Below are 14116 nucleotides of genomic sequence, written 5' to 3' on the forward strand. Positions count from 1 at the left end.
TTTTTCTTTTGTTTTGGGCCCATATCAATTTTGACATCCCGACGCTCTCCAATTGTAGTTTTAGAAAGTCTCTATAATCGTGTAACCGGCTCTGTAATTGTACAGGTACGGTACACAACCAAAAAGATCATACCGTATTAGCTCTTTTAAATCCGTCAACCTAATCGAGAGGTACATTATACTTTTTTGAGAATGAATCGAACTGTTAGACTATACTTAATCGGGGAGGGCCAATCATCTCTAGTCCGTGTATGCCACATACCGTGTGGCGATGACACTGTGTGGCCGCCACAGCATTTCGCCGCCGCCGAACCCCCATTGCCTGCAGCATGATCTCGCGCGTGGGGCTCTCCGCCGCCGCCAAGAGCGGCGCCGTCGCTCGGGCAGTACGTCGCAGCACCCACCTGCACCCTGCGTGTTGCTGCTGGCGCGCCGTCAGTTGGATTAACCCGCGGTTTTTTTCTTGGCGTCTGCCGTCGCAGCTGTCGACCTCGACCGCCGAGACCTATTCGTTCGTCCAGGCGCGCGCCGAGTACCGCAAGGAGATCGCGTCGCTGCGCAAGGACTTCATCGAGGAGGAGAAGCGGCGCAGGGAGAAGCTCGCGCGTGATGCCGAGTACGTCCCACCACGAGGCTGCTGAGTGCAAAGAGGAGGAACGGGGCGCGACCGACGGGGAGAACTGACACTGTCCATCTCCGTTGTGCAGGGCTCAGCGCCAGAAGATCATGAAGGCCAAGGCGGCCCGACTAGAGATTAAGCGCCAGCAGCAAGCGATCCGCGCCAAGGAGGTCGCTCGCGAGAAGGCCATCCACGACGAGAACGTCAGGTGCGTCTCCATCGCCGGACTAGCTGGCGCACAGCAGGGCTCGCTTGATGCTGTCGTCCGACTATATTATCGACTGCCGAGAAGAAGCAGACACATAGCAGGACAGGTGACTGACGCGTGTGCTCCGTGCTGCCTGCAGGAAATACTTCGAGGAGAAGGTGGTGGTGCGCCAGGAGCGGAACGCCGAGGTGGAGCGCCGTCGCGAGGCGCTGGTGGCCTCGCTGCGCCAGCAGAGCTCCAAGTGGACGACCGAGGAGAACTACACGGAGAAGCTCAAGGAGGACGTCTTCATCTACTCCCCGCAGCAGATCTCGGCCCGCGGCTCGTTCGACCCGTCGAGCACGTCGGGCAGCGCCGTGTCATGGCTCGAGAAGCTGCAGCGCATGAAGCCCGCTGGCGTGCACGAGAGCGACGACGAGGTGGCGGCGTCTGCGGTGGCGTCAGCCGCCGACGACGAGGACGCCACGCTCGTCTCCAGCGACGACAGCGCGGCCGTGCCGAAGAAGGACGAGGAGTAAGCCTGCAGACAGGGGTCATTGGCGCTCGTTGCCCCGCTGCGTCCAATGTTGGCCACACAGTACACACTACCTAGACACGCGTTGTTGAGTCCTCGTTCGTTCCGGCCCTCTCGGCCGTCCTCCGTCTGCGCGCACAGCATACTGTTGTAGGCCGGTAGCACACGTCCATCGCTTGCTGGTCATCCAAAGTTGAAGCTGCTCGAACGCCGTGGATCCCGTTCGTACTTAGTGCGGTTTGGATTCCAGAGGGAGACTCGGTAGAATCTTTCTAGCGGCCGAAGCGAAGCAGCAGCAGCAGGATTGAAGCGCGATGGTGACGGCGGAGCAGGCCTTCCAGGCGAACGCGGCGGCGGTGGTGCGCGACTACTACGTGGAGCCGCGAATCGGTGCGTGCGCCGTCCGCTGCGACGGAGCTGCGAGGGCGTGTCGCCGTCTGTGTGTTTGCCTAACTGACCCGCCCGCGATTCCGCAGACTACCGTACGATCTCGGGCGTGAATGGCCCGCTGGTCATCCTGGAGAACGTCAAGGTGCGCCGGCTTGGCCTGCAGTGCTGCCTGTCGACTCCCTCGACTCGTGCTGCTGCTGCTGCTGCTGCGTGCGTGTCTTTTTCTACCGCTCACCCTCTTCCCTCTTGGCTCTGTAGCTGCCCAAGTTCGCCGAGATCGTCAACCTGACGCTGGCCAGCGGCGAGAAGCGCCAGGGCAAGGTGCTGGAGGTGCAGGGCAGCAAGGCCGTCGTGCAGGTGTTCGAGGGCACGGACGGCATCGACAACCGCCACACGCACTGCGAGTTCACGGGCGACGTGCTCAAGATGGCCATCTCGGAGGAGATGCTGGGCCGCGCCTTCAACGGCTCCGGCAAGGCTATCGACGGCGCCCCCGCCGTCGTGGCTGAGGAATACCTGGATATCGAAGGCCAGCCCATCAACCCATCGTGCCGCGACTACCCCAAGGAGATGATCCAGACGGGCATCTCGGCTATCGACGTGATGAACTCCATCGCCCGTGGTCAGAAGATCCCGCTGTTCTCAGCCGCTGGTCTGCCCCACAACGAGGTACGGCGCGACGCTGCGGAGCTGGAGGCTTATAGCTTGCTATAATCCTTAACTGAGTCTTTTTTGCTGGGCCGATGTAGATTGCTGCGCAAATTGTGCGCCAGGCCGGTCTGGTGCAGCGCAAGGACGTGATAGACTCGCACGAAGACAACTTCGCCATCGTGTTCGGCGCTATGGGTGTCAACATGGAGACGGCTCGTTTCTTCCGCAATGATTTCGAGGAGAGCGGATCCATGCAAAAGACGGCGCTGTTCATGAACCTGGCCAACGACCCCACCATCGAGCGTATTGTGACGCCGCGTCTGGCCTTGACTACGGCTGAGTACCTTGCGTACGAGCGTGACCTCCACGTGCTAGTCATCCTGACGGATATGAGTTCGTATGCCGATGCCCTTCGTGAGGTGTCTGCCGCTCGTGAAGAAGTGCCCGGCCGCCGTGGTTACCCTGGTTACATGTACACGGATCTGTCGACGCTGTACGAGCGCGCTGGTCGTGTCACGGGTCGCAACGGTTCCATCACGCAGCTACCCATTTTGACCATGCCCAACGATGATATCACTCACCCCATCCCCGATTTGACGGGTTACATTACCGAAGGACAGGTACCGATTGTTTAAAGGTGGAGTATTGCGGCAACCGCGTCGTTTGTTAACCATGTGCCCATTGCTGTCATGTAGATTTACGTCGACCGTCAGCTTCACAACCGTCAGATCTTCCCGCCCATTAACGTGCTGCCGTCGCTATCGCGTTTGATGAAGAGTGCTATTGGCGAGGGTATGACTCGCGATGACCACAGTGCTGTTTCGAACCAGCTGGTGAGCGGACACAGTCTCGGAAGATACTTTGTCATTCTGTACTAACTCACTGGTTGCTTGGGTGCCCGTAGTATGCAAGTTACGCCACCGGCAAGGATGTCCAGGCCATGAAGGCCGTCGTCGGTGAGGAAGCTCTGTCGCTGGAGGACCACCTTTACCTGAAGTTCACGGACAAGTTTGAGGGCAAGTTTATCGCGCAAGGCCCGTACCAGTCACGTGATATCTACGAGTCGCTGGACCTGGCGTGGTCTCTCTTCCGCGCGTTCCCGAAGGAGCTGCTGAAGAAAATCCCCAAGAAGCACCTGGACACGTACTATGCCCGTCGGACGCAAGCGCGTGAAGAGAAGGAAGAGGTGCGAACTTGTATCTTCTGTCGCTCTCTTGATAATCTTCTAAACTAACCCCGCCCATTGCTATATCGTTATTTGCAGTGAGTAAACTTGCCATAACTGTTTGAGCCCTACCTTGCAAGGCTGGGTGAAAACGTCAGTGGGAGTTGCTGCGTTTGCGGCACTGGGGAACAACTACCGGCAAGGGCTTGGCGCGTCGGCATCACGCTTTTGTCTTCTGTTTAGCCCAGCGCTCTCTCCACGTTGTTCCGAATGTGTTGAAGAACTTAAAAATGAGAGCTGCTTGAAAAGTTTAAGTTACATCTGTAATGTTATCGGGTTCCTTACGCCCCCGTCGTCGAGAAGCCGGTGGTGGTTGTACAGGCTGCCATTCAGGGTCTGTATGCTGGAGCACGAGACGACATTGCCGTACACTAAAGTGCCGCTTCCGGCACGATTCGCACATCCGCTTGAACTCGGGTGTTTTTGCTGTCCAGCATCACCATAGTAGCTCTGTTGTTAGTCCATGTGTGAATGCAGTGGAGTAAAATGAGTAATACCTTGTGAGCGGACGGACATCGTCGGTCGAGCTGGCACAGACGCTTGCATCTGGGGCCACGGTGGCATCGGCATTAATCCTGGAGGATTAAACATCAACGGCGGTGCTCCTGGAAAAGGGAAGAACACGTTCAGGTTGAACATGGCGTTTGCTGGTGGAAGTGCAATCTTGGCCATGTTGTTTCCGGCAGAGTTCGGCTTGATGGGCTGATCTCCAGTAGCAGGTAGTTGTGGTGGCGTCGGTAAGGGAGCTGATACTACCAAAGGCGGAGCCGCCGTGGGAATCGCCAGCTGACTGGCAACTAGCAAGTTCATGGGTGCCGGGGCTGGACCGGTTGTGGGTCCCTGAGAGGAGCCTTTCACGAAAGCTGCAATGTGTTGGTGTGCACGAAGCTGGTTCGCCAGCGCCACGCCTCCGCACCCTGGCTGCGCTGTATTTTCTCCTGATTTCTCTGCGGCGACCTCCAACATACCGTTCGAGTTGTCGTTCATGATGGCGCTGACGCCTTCCTCCTCGAGCACCTGATGTCGCGACTTGATCCATTGCTCCTTCGAGCGCTGGATCTCGCGGACCTTTTCACCAGCCTCAATGGCGGTTCGCAGCGCTCCTCGCTGCGTCTTCTTCTTGGATGTCTTCTTCACTTGGCCCGGCTTCTCAGCAGTCACGGCATATGTATCCGCCTCGTCGGGTTCAGCAGTCAGGTCGGCCACAGAGCTCTTCTTCTAAAAGCAACATCGAACAAATGATAAGCAAAAATGCACTCGCAGCAAGGACCCAATGCCCCTTACCGTGCTGACAGAGGCAGTAGCTTTGCCAGCGCCGCTGCTATTGCTATCGCTGTTGGTGTTCGTGTTCGTGCTGCTGTAAACGCCAAACATGGAGTCGATGAAGTCCGCCATCTCCATCAGGTCTCGGTGCAGGATGCGCTGGTAGCTTCACACGGGCACACGCAGCTCAAGTCAGTCCCCATCTTCCAGCAGCAACTCTGCACACGGACAGCAAACGCACGCCACGAGCCCTTCGACGTCCTGCTCCGCCTGGCACTCGGCCGCCGCCGCGATCATGTCCTCGTTGACGTTGAGCATCTGCGTACACAGCGATCAGTGGACGCAACGGGGCAGCGCGAGAGGCAGCCACGTACATCTGCGAACACATCCGAGATGGAGGCCGCGCCACCGCCGTCTTCGTCGTCCGCCGCTGGCGCCTTCCAGCTGCTGGTCATGGGGCGAATTGCATTTTGGCGCGGTTGGGAATAGGAGCGAAATCGCCTCAATAGTGGACCCTATTTGGACGAGACAAAGCTGGCGTGTAGCGCACGATTGAAGGCAACGTGAACAGCACTAGAGTGCTCCGTGGGAACGAGGCTACGTTAGTAAAGCACACCGCTTGCCTACAGCACCCCAAAGGCGCTGTCATCCCTCGAAATCGCTGTCGGAAATGTCCTCGTAGCGCCAGTCGTCGTGCTCGTCGGCTAAGAACAAATCCTCTTCTGCGCCGACGGTAAGCGCCAATGCAAGACAACCACCTAAGTACCGAGAGAGAGAAACATCGGTCTTACCACTGCAAGTATCCCAGCCCAGCATGTCTGCCGCCAGGCGTTCGATCTGTGACCGGGTCGGCTGCATCGGCGCCTTCTTCTTCCTCTTTGCCTTCGACTTGTCAGACGCAGCTGCAGGACGCGAGTTCCTCTTCCCCGTCGCTGCGCCCGGTGCCAGTGCCCATACATGGGCTCGCCGTTGAATCGGCTTCGCTGGCACAGACTGCCGCGCTGCCTGTGCGTCCGCGAGCTCGCTGATCTGCGAGAGCACGTCCAGCTGCGACGCGGGCGACAGCAGCAGTCTCCTGCGAGGCGCGTGCGAGGCAGAACCTACGTGCACTCGTTTAGTAGTTGACCACGCTGCAGTATGCAGCGCTGCTAGCTCGTACGTGGCTCTGCAAGCGGCGCTGAGCTCTGGGCGCCAGAGCTGGAGCTCGGCGCTGTCTCCTGCGTCGTCTCCTGCTGGGTGTCGGCCTCACGCGCCGCCGCTGGCTGCGTCCAGAGACAAGGGGACAGAGGCGAGTCCTCCTCGCCCAGCACTGTCTCGGCGTCGCTGCTGCTGCTGCTGCTGCTGCTGCTGCTGCTGCTGCTACACTCGCTGCTGGCCGGCGGCATCGTCAATTGAATTAACCAAGTTGAAGTCGCCTCGATTCGTACTTAGCGGAGTGGATACACAGATTACTCCGTGGGGCACAATCGCATCCGCTTGTATTGTGTCATGGAGCTGCGCTTCCGGGGCAAGAAGAGCGCGGAGGACGCGGACGCAGTCGCGTTCTGGTAGGCGCCAGGCCGCGGCGAGCGGCGCTCGCGCGAGTGTGGCTGTCGTGCGAACTGACCCTGCTGCGTTGTGACTGCTGGCAGGCTCTGCGAGGGCCTGAAGAAGCGCCGCGTGCAGGGCAAGAAGGCGCAGACGCTGGCGGCGGCCGCGCCCGAATGGGAGCTGGCGCGCGTGCTGGAGGACGCGGAGCTGCACTTCCTGAACGAGTCCACGGGCCTCGTGGTGCCCCGCGACGAGGCGATGGGCACGTTCGTCTCGGACCGAGACGTGGTGCGGCTGTGCACGACCAAGGAGCTGGCGGCGCTGCAGCAGAAGTTCGCGACGCGCGACCAGGAGGTGGCGGCGGAGATGATGAACCCCAAGGCCGCGACGCCCATCGGCGCGGCTCTGTGAGTTGAGATGTCCCTGTGTGGGCTATCGTTAATGCAGCTGCTGACACTGGGCTTTGCTGCTGTTGTGGTGGCGATTTGGTCGACACAGCTCGCGCCTCAAGAAGATCAGCGTCACGAACCCGACGCTAAAGAAGCTGCAAAAGACGTTCGATGAGCACACGAGCCCCCACTCGGCGACTGCAATCAGCGAGGCAGACGCGCTGGACCAGTCCCCCGAGGTGGACCCGGTATTCGAGAGTGGGCAAATCGAGGAGATCACCGAGGACGTCGCGAATCGCCCCAAGACGTGCGACATGTGCGAGGTTTCGTGGCCGGATGACGCTGCTGGGAGTATGTATCGCTGGACGAAACTCGGGATCATTACCCACCAGGGCTGCGCGCAGTTCACCGCTGATGTGTTGGCACAACACTCTGAGATCACGACGCGCGATGAGTTTCTCGGCATGTCCAAGACTCCTGTGTCGAACTTGAATAAGCCTGGCACCTTTCACGTCACAGTGCACCGCGCAATGGAGCTACCGGGAACCCAGCTGATAGGGAAGCAGGCACCGTATGCGAAGCTATCGCTGCTGCCCTGGAAGGAACCAATGCAAACTAAGCCCGTTGAGAATGGCGGTCGAAATCCAGTATGGATTAATGCACACGACAACGAAATGCAGTTCTCGCACATGTACAACAGCACCATAACGCCAATCCCGCTGTTGGAAGTCGAAGTGTATAACTACAATTATCTGGCGGACGACCAAGTCGCTTGTACCCTGGTGGACATGAGTCCTCTGCTCCGGTATCCTAATGTTGAGGCTAAGAGGTGGTTTACGTTGTCATCTCGAGCACTGCTCACGCAAAGTACGGGTCAGCCCAGAATCATGCTTGGAATCAAGTTTGTTCCGACGGAAGGAGAAATCAGTACGACCAACGCGCACAAGTTCCGTGTCCACCAGCTCAAATCAATTGGTCTCGCGATACCAGTTTGTGCAGTCTGTACGTTGACACGCTGTAGGCATATTTGATTGGTTGGGTCTTGGGCTCACGTGTATTTTGACGTGTGCTTTAGGTGATCGATCCATCATGAATGCGCTCAAGAGTATATGGGGTTATCGTTGTGAATTGTGTGGAATAGATGTGCATAAGGGCTGCATGATGAAGGCGACAATCCAGTGCGAATGCGTTGCGCAAGAGTTACTGAGCGCTGGTCAAGAGGAAAAAGTGCGTGAAGGTACCAACTTCCGAGTGCTAAATGATGGCGTGTTGCGCCCGGCGGGCGAGCTGTATGTGCGTTTCCGCGGTTTGCACTTGTGCACAAAGCACTGCCGCGACGATTTTCATGCGAGGAATATCTTTGAGGGGGATACGTATTGTCGGTTAAAATTCGATGGCATCGTACACGAGACCAGCCCGGTGCTTAAGAGTGCTGATCCGATGTACATGGAGAACTTGTGCTTCAAGGTCCGACATCCGAACTCGATGTTCTGCATTGATGTGATCGATTTCAATTCAGATCAATGCATTGCGCAGTTGAACGTGTCACTATTCCAACTTCTTCAGCGCGAAGCTGACAAGTTCATTCGCACGAACCCTCTGCTAAAAAGTTTACGCGACCCTCTTCGTCACCTGAGCCTAAACAATGAAACGAACCAAGTTGCGATCAATGATTCATGGACAGCATTACCCATTTTAAGTGACAAAGACCACTACAAATTATCGCCGCCTCTAGGGTCAAAGCTTCAGCCCGGAGAGAAGCTCGGCTTTGTGATGATCGATTTAGACTATGTGGAACACAAAGAAGATTTACTTCGCGTGCGCCTGGACAACGATTCATCTCTTCTTGAGCGCGAGGACAAAGAATTCTCGGTGGAATCGTTGCGGATTACTATTGAGCGGTTTGGCCGGGCTGTGAAGATCTTCCAAGGAATCGATGCCGAGTATGCCAGCGTGATCTCTTGGAAAAACAAGAAGAAATCTGCTGTATGCTTTTGCGCATTCGTGTATGGTTGCGCGTTTGCCGACTTGGAATACGCTTTGTCGTACATCTTTGGAGGGATTCTAGTGTACATGCTCTATCGACTTCATATTCGGTTGGAAGGGGCTTTTGTTGTCCGTTGGATCGGATACGAAGAATATGAACTTGAGCAAGAGGAGCAACAGAAGCTTTACCGACCGCTAGCAGATTTGCACGTCGCAGTTCACGAAGCACGCCTCTCGAACGAAACGGATAGTCTTCTCATCGAGTCGCAGTCACGCATGAAGGATGTTTCGTCTTCGAAGCTAGGCTTCTACGTTCGAATCAAGTATCGCCCAAATGACAAGGAATCCGAAACGGGTGATTTGGTCCTCAACCCCTCTGGCTACGACGAAACTACTGTCGCGTGGACGAGTGTGGTGGGAAAGAGCAAGAAGCCAAGTTGGCGCAAAACTTCCCTGTCATCAGCGGGTACAATGCCGTCCGCAAAACTCCGAAAAGCGCTTCCGTTTAGGAATTTTAGTGTGTCGTGGCGACATGATCCCAGAACGTGCACTTGCGACCAATGTGTTACCTACCAGGGGAGCTTGAAAGAAGACGAAGAAGAAGAACACGAAACCAAAGGAGAAACGACACGCAGTTGCGGTGTTGATCATCATGCCTATTATTTCCCGATCCCACAAGCATCTCGGAAAAACTTTTCCGGCCGTGATGATTTAGTGCCGTGGTCGTCATTCCCTGGTCTGCTGCAATTCGACTTGTGCATTTCTCTTACTGGTGAAGCAAAGGAAACGCCAGATTTAATTGCTGCAACTACAACGATTCCACTCGGAACTCTCTTACAGCGAGGCAACAACTCGGGGGAGATGCTCCTTCCACTGTCTTCATTCTCTACTCCTAGTGCCGCCAACGACTCTGAATCTCCTCTTTCCACAAACACGGAGACAAAAGACGGCGATTTTTTGCAAGTTCGAGTTGAGCTACGAGTTCCTGAACGAAACAGCATGTCCTCCAATGATAAGCTTTTGCACCATGAAACCTATGAAGCTCAAGAGCTGAAGCCTGCTCAGTTAACAGCGTCGCGGAAAAAGAGGCCTGTAAGTCATGTGGAGCGCAACTTTTCTGAATTTGTGTGCGAGAGTATGGTTGAAAAAGAGAAGTCGAAGATAATCGGCGCGAACCTCTTAGATGCCTTTTGGAAAGTGAAAGACACTATCAGGCAGCTACAGAATGAGATTGGACGTGCGTGCGGTGCGTTGGCCTGCGCTGAGAATCTCTTGAACTGGACGCATCCATGGAAGACCGCAACCGCTTTTGTTGCCATCGCTATGATGGCGCTAGTGTTTTCGGTTGTTCGCGGTCGCTGGGCGATTCTCATATTTGGCGTGACGGAATTCGGCGCCGCGTTCATCGATGATGCGCCAACAAGCAAGCGCGTGAGAAAGATCCTCTGGAACTATCTCTCCTCTCTTCCAACTGACCAGGATCTCATCGAGTTGTACGAGCCCGAGCGTGCTGTGTATATGATGAAGCGCAAAACACAACAGGAACAAGACGAGGAAATAAGCGTCCGTCTTCGCTACCACGCCTTGTGGATTGGCACCATTTCATCGAAAGCGGAGGGTGAACGCAACCCCAAGGTTTGTTTTGTTACCGCTGACGTATCGCTGACTTAGAGCAAATTTTTGTTGTATTCACTCTTTACGTTATGATTCTGTTGGTAGAATTACTTTATGGTGTATCGCCCGTATCGCTTCCTGCTATGGAAGAGTGAGGATGATGCCGAGGAAGGATCTCCGCCGCACCTACAGCTGCTGGTAGGCACTTGAAACGATAAAACTGTTGACCATTCCACAGGCACTGACAATTAATTGTGAACGTAGTTTGACAAACCTCATGCGATCACCGATAAGAGCGATGAGAAGGTGTTTGCTTTCAGTGTTGCAGGGGTGAACGGCAGTGGAAGTGAAGGTGAGTTGAAGCGTACTCCGGCGGACTTGTTGTTTCACCACACTAACAGCGTATTCTCTGTAGAGTCCCGAGTGTTCACTTCAAACTCGGTGAAGGCGAAAAATACCCTCCTAGACATCGTTCATCAGAGCTGCCGGATGTAGTTCAAGTCACTGCTGCGGGCAATAGTAGATCGATTAGATAGCTCAAGATTTCAATCACTGTCTTTAATGGCAAGAGCCTCCAGCTGCCTTACGACTCCTTCCACTGGCTTTGTAATTTTACTTAGCTTTCTCCTCGTAGTCTCTAGCTGGCTGTCAATTTGCGTTAAAACCTTCTGCACGATTTGTCTCCTGCCAGTCCTGTAGATTATAGCGGCTCGGAGGCGGTCTGAAGGAGTATCCTGCAGTAGCTGCTCATCGCATTCTGTAGTCCCCCAGCCGGTTATCGTTTCTATCAAAACGCCGCGAAGCCACTCCAATGCATCGCACAATGCAGCCAGCTCGGACACCTCAGCAGCAGTTTCACTTTGCTCTTCATCGGGCAATGGATCTGCGAGACCAGAGAGGAGGCCAGGAGGGAACACCTCATCCAGCGAGCTCTGGCGGTCGACTCGGATCACTCGCTTCATGAATCGCAGCCTCCGTCCGCGCGGCCCGACTCGGTCCTTACTGATCTCCACATCCACGTAGTCCCATTCGTTGTCGGTGAGTGCGAAGCCGTAGTCCAGCAGCAGCTGGAAGTTGGGTCGGCGCCCGTACGAGTTGAAGACCTCCGCGCCCTCGGCGAAGGTCGTGGAGGCCGACGGGTAGAGCCGAAACATGTCGTTGTCGTCTACGTCGAAGTCGTATTTGGTGGCGACGTTGGTGTGGTTGAGGCAGTCCGCAAAGGGCACGAGCGCTGTCCAGGGCAGTCTCCGCCCGAACGTCCGCGCCTGGATGGTCTTCCAGGCGAACTTGAACCTGTCCAAGGTGTAGAGTTCCTCCGGGAACTCGCCCGGGTACTTGCTCTGCAGCCTGGCCATCACGCGCCGGTAGTACACGTCGATCTCGGACGAGCGCCGCGCGGCCGCGTCCTCTAGCCGCTCATCGTGCAGCTCCCGGAGCTCGTCCTGCGTCCAGTCCTGCACGCTCTCGGGGTACGGCAGGATGGCCAGGTACGGGTGGAAGAAGGAGCGCTCCTCCAGCAGCAGCTCGCGCACCAGAAACAGCGCCAACACGGGGTCGTCGCGCGTGAAGACGTCGCGGTTGTCCTGGAACACGTGCCGCAGTTGCGGGTCGCGCCAGCACAGGTCCTCCGAGATGAGCAGCCGCCGCGGGATGCTCAGCATGGGCTCGCCCGCGGCGATGGCGCCGGTGGACACGACGCCGCGCAGACCGTTGGGCGTCGTCGCCGGCCACTGCAGCTTCGGGAACGTCGCGCCGTTGTCGCGCAGCCACTGCAGGAAGCGCTGCTCGGCGGCGGACGCCATCTATGTGAAACGCCAAGTGGAAGATAAACCCTAGCCACCACATCAAACCCTAAACGAACTAGAAACCCTAGAGTTCGAATTAGGGCGGGAGCTGCGCTTCTACCTGTCGCGCGCGCTGCCGGCCGAGGACAAGGAGGAGCTCGCGCGGCTCATCCGGCAGCACGGGGGCGTGGTGTCGGGCACCCCCGCGGGCGCCACGCAGCTCGTGGACTGCGACAAGCTGGACGCCAGGCGGCCCGAGTGGATCTCCGCCAACTTCATCCGAGAGTCGGTGGCCTTCCGGGCGCTGCAGGACCCGGCCAAGTACTCGGGCGCAGTCTTCACGGCGCGGCAGGAGAGCAGGGGATCTAGACGGCGCATCCGCTACACGAACGAGGAGGACACGAGGCTCCTGCACTTCGCCAAGCAGAGGGGCTGGAAGGCCACGGAGCCGCTTCCGCTGAGCGTCTGGCAGGCCGCGGAGGGCGATCGTGTGACGGCGCACACGGCCTACAGCATGCACCAGCGCTTCCGGAAGCGCCTGCGGACGACAACGCCCGCAGAGCAGCGAACCATCATGTCCAACGCGGCGGTAGGGCGGCTATCACTTTTTCGTTTGGTGCTGTGGTGGGGTGCAGATAGCTGATGTAACTGGTGGCGGGTTGTAGGCGGTGGCACGAGCACGGTTGCTGGGAAGAGAAGAGGAGATAGAAAGCGTTGACGAGGATGATGAAGAAGCAGAGGAGCAAACGCAGGAGCAGGAGCAGAAGCAGAAGCAAGCACCTCGAGCGTGGTCCAGTCCGAGCCCCACTGGGTTTCAGGACGTTGCGATGCCCGAGTCGACAACGTCGACGCAGTCACGGTCCACGCAGCGGCTGCCGAGATCTGCAAGCCGCGAGGGTGCTGCAACCTCGGGGACGGCTACGATTGAGAGCCGGCTGAGGCAGGTGGAGGAGGAAAAGTTTAGCGGACGTGCGCGCTCCCGCAAGCCAAAGTCTCCGCTCAGGCTTTCGCAGAGGCTCCACCCCAGTGAAGGAGTTCATTCAAGCTCGAACAGGAGCCATAGTACTGGTACGAATGCTGCTTCTCCGGTTCCTACAGCTGCAGATCAAGTATCAACCTCTGTGACTACTCCAGCTACCCCTCCCACCCCAGCAACACCAGAAGCCCAGGGAATTGAAGCAGCCCAGTCTATCTTAGCTCCTTCAGCTGGATCAACGAGTGTGCCACCTTCCAGGGATCAGAAAACAGAGAGGAAGCAGCAGAAGCGTAAGCGGAGCACCGCGAGGAGCGATACTACAAACAGCCAGGAGTCCAGCTCATCGCATCAAGAAGTCGCGTGCAGCGATGCCGAAAGTGCTGACAGCACAATCAGCCGCGATAATGGCATTTTCTTCCGCAGCGTATGGATGCAGCAGCTCGGAGACCAGCGCAAGAGCAGAATGCTGCAGCGGTTCTTCCAACCTCATGCAGAACCGGCATCTCAATCCTTCCGAGCAAGTTGTAGAGCTTCTGTGGCCGGCAGCGATCCGAATGGGGCTGCTAAGCCTAGTGGAATTGAAGCGAGGGAGAATCTCGACGAGGACATCAGCAAGGTGCAAGAAGTGGAGCAAGCAACAGATAAGGAGACCGACGAAATCATCGCCCGACTCCAACTCGACATGCACCAAGATATGGCGTCTGTGGTGCATGCCTTGTACTGCTGCAGCGGGGATGTCGAACTGGCTCGGACCTTCTTAAAGAGCGCTTCGCCGCCGGGAATGTGGTTTCCTGAGGACGATCTATTGCTTGTAAACTTGGTGGCCGAGGAAAGTACCAGTCCTGCCGCTGTTGACGCGGCTGTGGCTCGTGGAGACTTCAGGTTTATGCAAGTGGTGCGGGACACGGATACAATTTTGAAACGAGTTAAGTTTTTGCGGTGATAGTGTTGCGCTTTTGCGAGCACA

At 56.9% G+C, this 14116-nt stretch overlaps 7 protein-coding genes across 7 annotated transcripts; 4 read left to right on the forward strand and 3 right to left on the reverse strand.

Moving 5' to 3' along the window:
• Nucleotides 1-329: 329 nt before the first annotated feature.
• On the forward strand, nt 330-1345 carry IUM83_16305 (Exocyst complex component 4; the record flags this gene model as incomplete). The annotated part of the gene is made up of 4 exons (XM_067941178.1): nt 330-386; nt 483-616; nt 708-827; nt 967-1345. The coding sequence occupies 4 exons, from the start codon at nt 330-332 to the stop codon at nt 1343-1345; spliced, it is 690 nt and encodes a 229-aa protein (XP_067798411.1).
• A 310-nt stretch (nt 1346-1655) lies between these two features.
• On the forward strand, nt 1656-3616 carry IUM83_16306 (V-type proton ATPase subunit B, isoform; the record flags this gene model as incomplete). Its single annotated transcript, XM_067941179.1, has 6 exons — nt 1656-1731; nt 1818-1873; nt 1990-2400; nt 2481-3002; nt 3078-3215; nt 3287-3616. The coding sequence occupies 6 exons, from the start codon at nt 1656-1658 to the stop codon at nt 3614-3616; spliced, it is 1533 nt and encodes a 510-aa protein (XP_067798409.1).
• Nucleotides 3617-3978: 362 nt separating this feature from the next.
• Nucleotides 3979-5325, reverse strand: IUM83_16307 (uncharacterized protein; the record flags this gene model as incomplete). Its single annotated transcript, XM_067941180.1, has 6 exons — nt 3979-4033; nt 4105-4182; nt 4524-4825; nt 4892-5036; nt 5112-5188; nt 5245-5325. The coding sequence occupies 6 exons, from the start codon at nt 5323-5325 to the stop codon at nt 3979-3981; spliced, it is 738 nt and encodes a 245-aa protein (XP_067798386.1).
• A 190-nt stretch (nt 5326-5515) lies between these two features.
• IUM83_16308 (uncharacterized protein) lies at nt 5516-6255 on the reverse strand (the record flags this gene model as incomplete). Its single annotated transcript, XM_067941181.1, has 3 exons — nt 5516-5592; nt 5662-5970; nt 6030-6255. The coding sequence occupies 3 exons, from the start codon at nt 6253-6255 to the stop codon at nt 5516-5518; spliced, it is 612 nt and encodes a 203-aa protein (XP_067798421.1).
• Nucleotides 6256-6358: 103 nt separating this feature from the next.
• On the forward strand, nt 6359-10884 carry IUM83_16309 (uncharacterized protein; the record flags this gene model as incomplete). Its single annotated transcript, XM_067941182.1, has 8 exons — nt 6359-6417; nt 6502-6807; nt 6899-7791; nt 7865-8016; nt 10255-10410; nt 10495-10587; nt 10654-10741; nt 10805-10884. The coding sequence occupies 8 exons, from the start codon at nt 6359-6361 to the stop codon at nt 10882-10884; spliced, it is 1827 nt and encodes a 608-aa protein (XP_067798445.1).
• A 252-nt stretch (nt 10885-11136) lies between these two features.
• On the reverse strand, nt 11137-12191 carry IUM83_16310 (putative CDP-alcohol phosphatidyltransferase class-I family protein 2; the record flags this gene model as incomplete). Its single annotated transcript, XM_067941183.1, has 2 exons — nt 11137-11146; nt 11212-12191. The coding sequence occupies 2 exons, from the start codon at nt 12189-12191 to the stop codon at nt 11137-11139; spliced, it is 990 nt and encodes a 329-aa protein (XP_067798490.1).
• Nucleotides 12192-12282: 91 nt separating this feature from the next.
• IUM83_16311 (Telomeric repeat-binding factor 2-interacting protein 1) lies at nt 12283-14092 on the forward strand (the record flags this gene model as incomplete). Its single annotated transcript, XM_067941184.1, has 3 exons — nt 12283-12762; nt 12839-13241; nt 13308-14092. The coding sequence occupies 3 exons, from the start codon at nt 12283-12285 to the stop codon at nt 14090-14092; spliced, it is 1668 nt and encodes a 555-aa protein (XP_067798450.1).
• Nucleotides 14093-14116: the final 24 nt, after the last annotated feature.

Source organism: Phytophthora cinnamomi, assembly GCF_018691715.1.
Source record: "Phytophthora cinnamomi strain GKB4 chromosome Unknown Contig9, whole genome shotgun sequence".
NCBI lineage: Eukaryota > Oomycota > Peronosporomycetes > Peronosporales > Peronosporaceae > Phytophthora > Phytophthora cinnamomi.